The sequence below is a fragment of the Lepidochelys kempii genome, chromosome 1 (assembly GCF_965140285.1).
Source record: "Lepidochelys kempii isolate rLepKem1 chromosome 1, rLepKem1.hap1, whole genome shotgun sequence".
NCBI lineage: Eukaryota > Metazoa > Chordata > Testudines > Cheloniidae > Lepidochelys > Lepidochelys kempii.
Window position 1 is genome coordinate 192,955,314 of NC_136380.1, and position 12,979 is coordinate 192,968,292.

Genomic DNA, 12,979 nt, shown 5'->3' on the forward strand with positions numbered 1-12,979 from the left:
CATGATGTGGACTTCCCCAAGGTAATACAGGCAGTGCTGGTGCTCATCACTGACCAAGAAGAATCGCAGACAGGAAGCAGAGTTTGATGCCTGGAGTCCTGGGCCTAGTCTGACACCCAAACAGGGTATGGGGGTCCCCTCAGGAGACTAACACTAACTGTAAAAACTCTTAAAAATGTTAACTATTTATGAACTAAGTAATTCCTATTTTGTAGAATGAAGCCAAAGCCATGGACGCTGAAGGTTCTCATTTGGTGGTGAGAAGGAACTGGAGAGGCAGTTAGTATGACCTGCCCTTTATTCCCTCAGACAGAGGCATGAGGTGAACCAGAGCACTTGCACAGACCAGTGGATGCTACTTTCAAATTCTCCAGCTCTGAATGCATGGTGCATATGCGTAACCCCACAATGCAATACAATGGGGACTAGCATTTGAAGAAGCAGCACTGCTTTCTCCATTAGGACCTTTAACTTTAAGACAGTGTTTTTAGTTAAAGTTCTTCTATACCTTCATTCCAAACCTCCTCTTCTGCAAAGAAAATTTGCATCTCAATATCTTAGAGATCTTTGAATATGTCAATGAAGTAATGGATAAAGGATAAATGGATAAAATATATTAATTTCAGCTTCCAAATATTCTCTGACAAGATTCCTCATAAGTTACCACAAAAAGTCCACATGGTCATCACATGAGAAAGTAAATTTTGTCATGGTTCAGTAACTGACTAGGAAACAAAGTCAAAAGTAGAATTAAATGGCTGATTTTTCTTATGGTGAAAGATTAACAGTAGAGCGCACCAAGGTTATATACCAAGGCCAAGAGTTTAATATATTTGTTAATAGTCTGGAGTAGGGAGAGAGGCCAGTAATGAGGAAACAAAATTTACAGTTCATATGAAGTTATAGATTAGTGAGAACCACAAAGGACTGAGGATTTTCAGACGGACCTAAACAAGTTAGGTTATTTGGCAGCATGACAGTAGGTGAATGCAATGTCAAAAAATGCAAAGAAAAGCACACTGTATGGAAAAAAAAAATCAAGAATTCTCTTACAATTCCCAAGGGTCTAAATAGACTTAATCTTCTTACGAAAGGGGCACAGATGTCAATGTTGGCCGCTCAATGAAGACCTCTACTAAAGGTAGATACATGGTTTAAAAAAAAAAAAAAGGAAATGGTATCAGGATGCCTAAGGAATAGGATAGCGACTAATACAAAGGTTTTATATAAGAACATTGCATACATCACTTGTGTGGCCTCAACTGAAACAGTGGATGCAGTACTGGCCACCACATCTCAAAGAAAGGTCTATTGCAGAATGCAAAGGGTTTCAGAGAACAGTGGTGAGAATGATCAAGGGCATGCAAAAATATTAGGATTGTTTACCATAGAACTAAAAGGAATAAGAGCAGACATGATAAAATTTAAATAATGAATGGAATAGAGAAGGTAGACAGGGAGGACAGAAGTTCCCAGTCTCATTACACAAGAACAAGTAGACATTTAGCGACACTATTGGACAGCAAATTCAAAATTGAATTAAGGAAATAACTTTTCACACAATCTGTGATTAGATTGTGAAACTGATTGCCTCAAGAAGTTGAGGTCAAGAATGTTCAAATTTTAACAAGGGACTGGACATTTACATCAATAAGAGCATCAGTTTTCATAATTAATACTTTTGCAAGACACTAAGCCTTGATGCTTAAAGCAATCTCTATGAGATATCAGAGTGAGACCGAATTGTGTGTGTATGGGGGGGGGGGGAGCAGGAGGAGAGGGAGAAGAAGTTTTCATCAGGCTTACAATGTTATTGGTCTTACAGTGGTCCATAACTCCATAATTAAGGACTTCACTATTTAACTAGGGTGAAGGAAATGCTGTTTTTTTGCAGAAATTTTCCTTCAGGCAATTCTGAACAAAAACTATAGAATGTGTGAACCAAGTGGCAAATCTGCATTCAGTGTGAAAACTCAGCTTTGTTCCAAAGCTGAAGTCTTCTCCTGGTGCCCAAATCTCCATCACCCTTTTCTTCCCATTTCACCTTAAGTCCCGTTGCTTTTAAACCCAATTCATCTCAGTGATTCTGTGTGAAAGAAAAAACAAAGGTCTAACAGATGCCTTCCCTGCTATTTAAGGTACAAGACAGTCACACAGGTCTTTTTCTCCCCTTAACACATAACTAGAGCCTTAATTATTTCAGGCTATCCCAGCTGCATCTTCTCTCTCTCTCTCATCTCATTGTGGTAAAATGAGCAGTCAATATTCAAATGGTAGTATCTTGTGTATCAAAGTTTTCTTGCTTTATATGGTTAGTAAGTTAAGAGGAAGGAATTACAGAAAAATTTCAGCCCATTGACTGAATTTGCAAAGTATTTTACAAACCTGTATTACAATGGAGCTTGATATGGTAAAGCTTTAACAAAAATTTCATTAAATACTATGGATACTGAAATACTGAACTGAAGCCCAGATTAGAGCACTCCTAATGAATGAAACTCTAGGTAGAGTGAAGTCATTTCTGTTATTGACTTCAATGGGACCAGGATTTCACTCCTGGTCTGAGGTTCAAAATCCACATCCAGCCTCAGTTTTGAGGCTCATAACACCTCTAAATTTTATGAGGGGGTTGGGTATAGTGCATTACATAAAGTTAAATACTAATATTCCCCATTGAGGATGCTTTCAGTAATGAATGTTAAAATTAGTTGTATGTATGTTGCTTAATACAGAACAAACCTTTCTAGTAAATCAACCAAGTCTGACTGACAGCAGAGTTGACTAGTTCAATTATGACAAAGGTACTCAGGGGCCTATACTGCCGCCCCCACTCCCCCAATCACAGAAGCCATCATTGTAAGGCACCTCCGCTACTGAAAGACCATACACTAGGCTAACAGGATGGCCACTCCTGTGGTTCTTCCATGGCAGGGGGCATTATTAATTCATCTGTGTAAGGAAGCTTACACTGACAAACCATTAATACTTCTAACAATGCAGTTCTGTCCCCATCTTTTCAGGTGCACTAAAATATTCTGAAGCATAAAATAATCAACTATCATTTACGAGTTATTTTGCTTTAGAGCAGCTATGGCAGTTGTGTTTAATACATGCCAATTTCAGCAAATTACAGCATTTCCATGTAAAGTTAATATATTATAGAGAAAACAAATAGCTAATTAAAATTAAACCCTTTTAATGCTTTAATACTTCAGTAAAATAGTTGTTTCTTCCACTTAAGTTTAAATCAACATCATGTTGCAAAAATCCAACGTTAGTCAATTCCCGTTACAAGGACCTGTACATATAACACTGAAGTATTCTTGTAAGCAACATAATGTTAGTTAGCACATGCTTATTCTCTGTTTTGAAATGTTAAAATTACTCATTCACCTACCTGAAGCATGACTTCTTTCTGAGATACAGAAAGGGCTCTTTCCTCATATGAAGGTGGTGGTTTGTGTGTGGGTGGAAGATCAATCCTGCATAAAAAGATTATACAGTTTAACTTGGCATATTTGTGAAGACCAAATGAACAGTAACGTCAGTATTCTCCACAGTAATACCTTCACAGAAACGCCCTGGATACATATTCTACAGTTTGTTTCCTCGCACCACTAATAGATCTACAATGAAACTGAGTTTTGTAAACGTAACTTATTGGCAACCACCAATTACATGCACCTTCGTATTCTTTAACTCTACTTATTCTTCCTATGGTATGTGTTCTTTGTAATCAGATTTGCATACGAGATGCTTACTTTGGATAACTGTCTGCAGTACAGAAAAAAAGTACTAATTGAAACAATGGGAATTATTTGATTTCTCTATGTTCAAATTAAAAATATTTTTTTTAAATTATGGGAAAGACTTCAGTGTACTAAGAACCTTAACTATGAATACTCAAATGTTAGGGATATAATTTCTAGCTGAGGCCTAGCCTGACATGAGTAATTAACACACACAGGGAGACCTCATTCTTTGGAAGACAGGATTAGGTAGTAACAATCATTGGACTGAAAACAGGACATATGCACTAAGGTAAGTATATAGGTCAGTAAACTAAAAAGAATATCTGAGCAAACTAACCTAAGAGGGAGAACACAGTGAACTATTTGTTATGACCTACATAAGAGACAAATAAGCTAGGAATGTAGAGATGAGATAAAGAGGAAGCCGAACCATGGACAGAGCATGGACAATACATGCTGTACGGGCACTGGTTCTCGCAAAGTAACCAAGCCAATACACAAATATGTGATGTAATGCATAGTAAATGCAAAGGGATGTGTAATGTATATAAAAGTGAGAGAGTAACTTTGGAGCTGTGAAGTACCCTGCATCCAGCCCCCCGCTTTTGAGTCTTATCAACTCCGCATAGCACTATTGTACGCCAAATAAAAATACCTGAGTGATGAAGTGGAATTGAGTTCTTGGGAAGCTGATGGAGAGAGGTCTGAGGGAATCCCAACATTATCATCCTTAATGAATTTTGTTAGATTTGAGTAAATCTTAAGGTAAGTGCTTACTTTGAAAGTTACCTCTTCTCTTCTGAGAATACCTAATTTGTGAATCTTCATTAATTAAGATAAAGTATTTCCACACAGAAAAGGAGAGAACCAAAAAAGTAAATGTGTTCTCTACATCTGTCTCCAAGTACCGGCATGGAAGGGGAAGTTGGAAGCTGGAGCTCATAATATATACTAAGGAAGACGTGAGTGTGTAGGTGCTAGGCAACTGGAGGAGCTGTTAAATCTTTACTGTCCCAGAACAGCCAAAGTAAACTAGAATGATTTTAACAATGCATTGCAGACCTGAAAAAATAAGACTGAACTACACTTGTTTATATTACTTTTCATTTAACATGTAGTTTAAGGATTCTTTTAGTGATGAAGAGTTAGTCAGTTAAGTCCCATCTGACTAGTACCTCATGGATTTATTTTTGTCCACTTAATATTCATGATGATCCCATGAACTTCAACTGCAGTTAAACATCTGAGCCTAGAGTTTTGTTTTCTATGTTACTGTAGTGTGTAGTTCAATTACGAACAAGTGAAGCAGCACCTAAGAATGAACGTATGATTTAATGCAAATTTTCTATTCTATCCAGATAAACCCTTTGTAGGGACCTTGGATTTTCACTAGATCAATCCTTGGCACTCCCTCCCTCCTCAAAACAGTCTATTTTTTAAACGTTAAACTGAGCACCAAGTAACTGAAGCACTTTTCAAGATTTTGTTCTTTGTGCCTGGGTTAGTTAAGTGTTTTAGTTTTTGATTAAGTATTTCATATGTAATGTTCCTGAGGGGGAAAAAAAATGCCCCTTTTAGTCTGCGTCTAATCAATTCATTTCATTTGAGGTACCCAGATAATTCCTTTAATTCATTGGGACCCAACCTTATTACACAGGAGGGCCTCAAACCTTAGCACAATGTTGTGTGGGCCAAACAGATTATACATATTTTCACAAGATTTAAAGTCACCTGTATTAATTTATATTTTAAGTTCAGCTTGTTTCATATCTACTTAGATAATAACAACCTCTATACAGTATTGTGTATTTACACACTTGTAAAATGATGTAAACATGAGGACAAAACGCTAATGAATCATCTCTTATTGTGCTCAGCAGGCCACGGGCCTTATGAAACGCTCTGGTACACAGTGTACAGCCTGCAGGTTGGGCACCCCTCATTTCATTAGCATCAATTTACATAATATAGCAGTTTAAGACTATATAGATAGCTGATTTAAGTGTTTAATCCACATGAAAGTCAAAGAAATTTAAGTTACATATTTATGTGGTTAAATTTGAGATGGAGAAGTGTAAACTCAAGAATGAGAGACTATGAATTGTTGATTATCATCACATGGTACTTAAAGCATTTAAGTCAAAGAGCAACTTCTGACTTCTTACCACCCTGTTTATGTTAACTTAAATTTCTATTGTTTCCCCTTCAACATGAAATGTAGTTAAACGGCAGAGTTGCAAGACAAGGATTTCCCTTCACTTTTCAGGAAGTCTCTATTTAGTTATATTTATATAAGTCAACTAAGTTGTTTTTAAGTTTCTCTTGTAACAGTGACTTAAAGCATTAAATTAAATTTAGACCTTTACGTACATTTTAGTGGATATTCTCTTTTGTGTAACAAAGACATACATATGTGTATGTTCATTAGAAGTCCTTAATTTAAGTTTGCTTAAACTCTATTTTGTCTTTTAAAGCCTACGTTCTTTTTAAAAAGTTACCTCATACGGGGATACTTTTGTAAGATAGGCCCGTACAATGATTGACATGACTATCAGTCACCTCCTAAAATTTGCTTTCTTAAAAATCCAAAGTCACTAAAGCCCTGGTCTACACTACTAGTTTAGGTCGAATTTAGCAGCGTTAGAGCGATTTAACCCTGTCCACACAACGAAGCCATTTTTGTTGGCTTAAAGGGCTCTTAAAATCAATTTCTGTACTCCTCCCTGACAAGGGGATTAGCACTGAAATCAACATGGCCGGGTCGAATTTGGGGAAGTGTGGATGCAATTCAATGGTATTGGCCTCTGGGACCTATCCCAGCATGCTCCATTGTGACCACTCTGGACAGCACTCAACTTGAATGCACTGGCCAGGTAGACAGGAAAAGCCTTGAAAACTTTTGAATTTCATTCCTGTTTGGCCACTGTGGCAAGCTGATCAGCACAGGTGACCGTTCAGATCTCATCAGCAGAGGTGACCATGGAGTCCCAGAATCGCAAAAGATCTCCAGCATGGACCGAACGGGAGGTACTGGATTTGATCTCTGTATAGGGAGATGAATCTGTGCTATCAGAATTTCCAAAAGACAAAATGCCAAAATATTTGAAAAAAATCTCCAAGGGCATGAAGGACAGAGGCTATCACAGGGAGCAGCAGTGCTGGGTGAAACTTAAGGAGCTCAGGCAAGCCTATCAAAAAACCACAGGGACAAATGCCTGCTCGGGGTCAGAGCCCCAGACACGCCGCTTCTATGACGAGCTGCATGCAATTCTAGGGGGTGCCCCTACAGCTACCCCACACCTGTACGTGGACTCCTGCAAGGGAGCCTCACACAACAGGGATGAGGATTTTGGGGACAAGGAAGATGAGGAGGAGGAGGAGGGGGAGGGTAAAGATAGCACACACCAGGCAAGTGGAGAAACCACTCTCTCTGACAGCCAGGAACTGTTTATCACCCTGAAGCCAATACCATCCCAACCCGGGTTCCCGGACCTTGAAGGCGGAGTGTACCTTTGTAAATAAAATACACCATTTAAAAGCAAGCGTGTTTAATGATTAATTTGCCCTGAAGCCTTGGGATGCATTCGCGGCCAGTACACCTACTCAAAAAGTCTGTTAATGTGGCTGGGGATGGAGCGGAAATCCTCCAGGGACATCTCAATGAAGCTCTTCTGGAGGTACTCCCAAAGCCTTTGCAAAAGGTTTCTGGGGAGGGCAGCCTTATTGCATCCATGGTAGGATGCTTTACCACGGCAGGCCAGTAGCATGTAATTGGGAATCATTGCATTAGAAAGCATGGCAGCATGTGGTCTCGGTGTTTGCTGGCATTCAAGCAACATCTGTTCTTTATCTCTCTGTGTTATCCTCAGAGTAATATCATTTATGGTCACCTGGTTGAAATAGGGGAATTTTATTAAGGGAACGTTCAGAGGACATTCCTGCTGGGCTGTTTGCCTGGGACTGAAAAGAAATCCTCCCCACTGTTAGCCACGCGGTGGGGGGAGGGGTGAAGCGATCATCCCAGAGAATTGTGTGTGTGTGTGTGTGTGGCGGGGGTTAGTTCGGTTTGTGCTGCATGTTAACCTGAAAATATCAGCTCCTCCTTTTAAATGGCCAATGTGTCTTTTTCAATTTTACTCTCTTTTTTTTCCTCCCACAGCTGCAAGTGTTTCAACACTGCAACTAGCATTTCCCTCCCAGAGGCGAGCGCAGATGAGGCAGTGAAAACAAATGCACTCGTGATGAAATGTTCTGAGCTCATGCAGTCCTCCTGCACTAAAAGAGCTCAGCAGAATGCGTGGAGGCAGACAAAGGCAGAATCCAGGCAGCACAAAATGAACGCAAGGACAGGAGGGACGCGCGAGAGGAGAGATAGGTGAAGCAACAGGAGAGGTGGCAGGATGCAAAGCTGAGGCTACTGGAGGATCAAACCGAAATGCTCCGGCATACGGTTGAGCTGCAGGAAAGGCAGCAGGAGCACAGACCACCACTGCAGCCCCTGTGTAATCAACTGCCCGCCTCCCCAAGTTCCATAGCCTCCTCACCCAGATGCCCAAGAATGCGGGGGGGGGGGGGGGGCAGAGGGAGGAACCCAACCACTCCACCCCAGAGGACTGCCTAAGCAACAGAAGGCTGGCATTCAATAAGTTTTGTAGTGCTGTGTGGCCTTGTCCTTCCCTCCTCCCCCACCCCTCCCGGGTTACCTTGGCAGTTATCCCCCTATTTGTGTGACGAATTAATAAAGAATGCATGAATTTGAAACAATGACTTTATTGCCTCTGCAAGCGGTAATCGGGGAGGGGAGGGCGGTTGGCTTACAGGGAAGTAGAGTGAACCAAGGGGGCAGGTTTTCATCAAGGAGAAACAAACAGAACTGTCACACCATAGTCTGGTCAGCCATGAAGCTGGTTTTCAAAGCTTCTCTGATGCGCAGCACACCCTGCTGTGCTCTTCTAACCACCCTGGCATCTGGCTGCGTGTAATCAGCGGCCAGGCGATTTGCCTCAACTTTCCACCCCGCTATAAACATCTCCTCCTTACTCTCACAGATACTGTGGAGCGCACAGCAAGCAGTAATAACAATGGGAATATTGGTTTCACTGAGGTCTAACCTAGTCAGTAAACTGCACCAACACGCTTTTAAACGTTCAAATGCACATTCTACCACCATTCTGCACTTGCTCAGCCTATAGTTGAATAGCTCCTGAATATTGTCCAGGGAGCCTGTGTACAGCTTCATGAGCCATGGCATTAAGGGGTAGGCAGGGTCCCCCAGGATAACTATAGGCATTTCAACATCCCCAACAGTTATTTTCTGGTCTGGAAAGTAAGTCACTTGCTGCAGCTGTTCAGAACTCTGGTCTGTATGAAGATGCGAGCATCATGTACCTTTCTTGGCCATCCCACGCTGATGTTGGTGAAACATCCCTTGTGATCCACCAGTGCTTGCAGCACCATTGAAAAGTACCCCTTTCGGTTTATGTACTGGCTGTCTTGGTGCTCCAGTCCCAAGATAGGGATATGCGTTCCATCTATTGCCCCACCACAGTTAGGAAATCCCATTGCAGCAAAGCCATCCACTATAATCTGCACATTTCCCAGAGTTACTACCCTTGGGTTGGTGATTGCATTAGCTACTTGGATCACAGCAGCCCCCACAGTAGATTTGCCCACTCCAATTGATTCCCGATTGCCTGGTAGCTGTCTGGCATTTCAAGCTTCCAGAGGGCTATCCCCACTCGCTTGTGAACTGTGAGGGCTGCTCTCATCTTGGTATTATTTCGCTTCAGGGCAGGGGAAAGCAAGTCACTAAGTTCCATGAAGGTGCCCTTATACTTGTGAAAGTTTTGCAGCCACTGGGAATCATCCCAGATCTGCAATACTATGCGGTCCCACCAGTCTGTGCTTGTTTCCCGGATCCAGAATCGGCGTTCCATGGCATGAGCCACCAGGATGGCTAAATTGCCTGGGCCCGTGCTTTGAGAGAAGTCTGTGTCCATGTCCTTATCATTCTCATCACTGCACTGCTGTCGCCTCCTCACCTGCTTTTGCAGGTTCTGGTTCTGCATATACTGCATGATAATGCGCAAGGTGCTTACAATGCTCATAACTGCTACAGTGATCTGAGTGGGCTCTATGCTTGCTGTGGTATGGAGTCTGCAGGAGAGCAGACTTGCAGGGGACACAGAGGTTGGATGACCAGTTTTGCAGACCTACTGCACCATCTCCTGCCAGGACACAACAGCTGAGTGGGCCACATGTTTGCCATGGTATGGCGAGACAAGAGCAGCTGAGCAGAGTTGCAGCAGAAGCAGCAGATGACGATGGTCATATAGAGGTTCTGCGGGACCACCAGGAGAGCAGAGTGGCAGCGGTTGTTGGATGACTACTGTTTGTGGACCTACTGCACCCGTTTGATGAAAGCAGTATAGCGCCCACATGGGAAAAAAGGCACAAAACAATTGTCTGCTGTTGCTTTCACGGGGAGAGGGACGACTGACAACATGTATCCAAAACTACCCGCGACAATGTTTTTGACCCATCAGGCATTGGGAGCTCAACACAGAATTTCAATGGGCAGCGGAGTCTGTAGGATAGCTACCCACAGTGCAAAGCTCTGAAAGTCGACGCTAGCCTCGGTACTGTGGACACACTCTGCCAACTTAATGCGCTTAGTGCGGACACACACAAATCGACTGTATAAAATCGCTTTCTAAAAAATCAACTTCTATAAATTTGACCTAATTTTGTAGTGTAGACATACCTTAAGATAGTATTTTGGAGAAAAGGGAAACAGAAAAAAAGGGGGAAAGAGTGACGTGATATTGATCAACATGTAGCTTTCAAGTAATAAAAGCTGCTATTTTTAAATGAGACATTCACCCAAATATTAAGTTAACTTCAATGGGAGGTGGGTACCTAGTTTTCTTAAGCTCCTCCCCCCGCACCTCCCCAAATAATCCAGCTAAAACCTGGCTCTAAGGGCTGGTCTACACTACTGCAGTAAATCGATCTAACTCATGCAACTTCAGTTATGTGAATAATGTAACTGAAGTCAATGTAGTTAGATCCGCTTACTGCAGTGACTACACTGCACTGTGACTTCCCTTACACTTCTCCGGGAGGTGGAGTACACAAATCAATGGGAGAGTGCTCTCCCATCGATTTAGCAGGTCTTCACCAGACCTGATAAATCAACACGCGCTGCATCAATTGCAGCAGTGTCAATCTACCATTAAGTGTAGACATGCCCTAAACGTGCATCTTCTAACCCCAGGCTCTTCCCTGACCGTCAGCTTGCCTGTTATTAAACCCATACATTTAGTCTCATTTGGGACAAATGATAGAATTTCTTACATTTTCATTATAGTTTCAAGCATTAGAATGTTTATCAGGCTTTTTTTTTTTAAACGTTGAAACTGTAATTTACTGTTACCTTATGCTATATACTTCAAAGTCAACAACTTTTTTCCTTACTACTAGTTACCTCTAAGAGGACCTTGTCCCTCCTTTTAGGCTTTGCTAGATTTCTATCAACTCCTAAACCAAAGCTGTTTTTATTATGTCTGAGGTAACAATTGTTAGGTTAACTGGCAACAAATGTTTTAAAAACACTAACAGATTATAGGTTGCTTGAAATACTAAGGTAGTATGCTTATGCAATTTACTTCAACTTACTAAAACAGTGTCCTGAAGCATTTTTTAATCCATTACTGCTTTATCATCTTTAAAAGGAGTTCATGTAAAAAAGCATAGGCAACTAATTTGTGGAGTAGGCATGTCTAACCTTTTTTAAAAGTGAGTTTTTCCAGTACTTGTTTGCTGTAACACTGACGAAGAACTGATTCCCCCCCAAGGTATCTTCAGAGTACCTCGATGTTTAAGGATATGTGTCTATTCAATTACCAGCTATATTTGTTCTATTGAAGGGCACAATCAAATCCTTGTAAGCATTTTTTCCCCCAATTTAGGACTACTTCCAGGACAACTGTTTCACCACCATATGAGCAAAGCTCCCAAGTATATAAGAGCTTGTAAAAATTACTCCAACAACAGGTTGGGCCACATTTTAACCATGTACTAAAATGTCAAGAATATGAAATTTTCAGCCTAAAAGTTGTTTTTTTTCTCATTTCAAGTACATGATCTCAGGGGATGTAGTTTTAATCTTAACTATGACACTGCTCCTTCAGTGCTGTTATTTCAGAGAACATGTAACTGCCACTTGGAGGTGGGGAGGCTTCTTAACTTCAAACTAGGCAACCTTAACTCAACCCCTCCTAGGGATGACAGTTATCACCCTTGAACTGCCATTCTGCACACAATTTTTGCACTTACCTATCTACTACTAGAACAAGTTACTACACTAAACATCCGTAATTTATACTGTTGGAGAAAAAAAACCTGATAAATGAATGTGCAGAAAGGTGACTCAAGGTAAGTTTGAGATTTGTCATTTGCTAGGTAGCTGTGGCAATAGTAAGTTGTATGCTTGTGGGTGGGGGATAAATGTTATTTACTATTAGGTACGTTAGTTCTTTGATTTTTTTATTTGTTGTGTTTTGTGTATGACTAACTGCTTCTCTAGTCTTTCATATTTTAGTTTTAACAGATGTTAAGAGTATTGTGTACTAGGGCACTTTAAAAAATGAAACCCCTTTTTTGCCTTGGAAACAGCTGCGCTTTTCTAGGGGAAAGATACTTAACACACTTGGTTTAACTATGCTTGTTTTTTTGTTTTATAAATCCTGGTGATTCCGCAATGTTCAATTTCTCAACACCACTTTTGGGTTCAGAGACTGACTGTAGTACACACTAAAGTTTTGTTTCTTACCAAGTAACTATAAATACAGCCAAAAACTTCATGCTTATTGCTTCTAATTTAGAAAATTAAGATACTTACACTTTGTCAAGGTAGGATGGCCTTTTTTTCCTTGGAGTCAATAGTACTGTCACAAAGATGGTAATGATAAAGAGAGCAAGAACTGCTCCAATTACAGCCCCCGCTACAGCTACAGAAGATGTCTGCTTAAATGGCACATCTGTAATGTAATGCACCACAGATTATCCTTTTCAGGTATTATTTTGTGATTTCCATCCTCACAAAGCTAGTCATTTAAGCGACATTTTGGAAACTATATCTACTTGCATCATCATGCAAAAGCCATTTTTATAGTGTAAGATGTTCTTTCAAAGTCTTCCTAATCAATGCCAGCTGCCCAGATCTC

The 12,979-nt window shown here is 40.8% G+C and overlaps 1 protein-coding gene across 1 annotated transcript in view; it reads right to left on the reverse strand.

Moving 5' to 3' along the window:
* The window catches only part of NECTIN3 (nectin cell adhesion molecule 3), a 119,483-nt gene that overhangs the window by 34,480 nt on the left and 72,024 nt on the right, over positions 1-12,979 (reverse strand). The window contains exons 6-7 of the mRNA XM_073306147.2: positions 12,655-12,793; positions 3,398-3,482 (exon numbers count right to left, since the gene is read on the reverse strand). Coding sequence (XP_073162248.1) covers positions 3,398-3,482; positions 12,655-12,793 — 224 coding nt within the window. The remainder of the gene's footprint in view (positions 1-3,397; positions 3,483-12,654; positions 12,794-12,979) is intronic.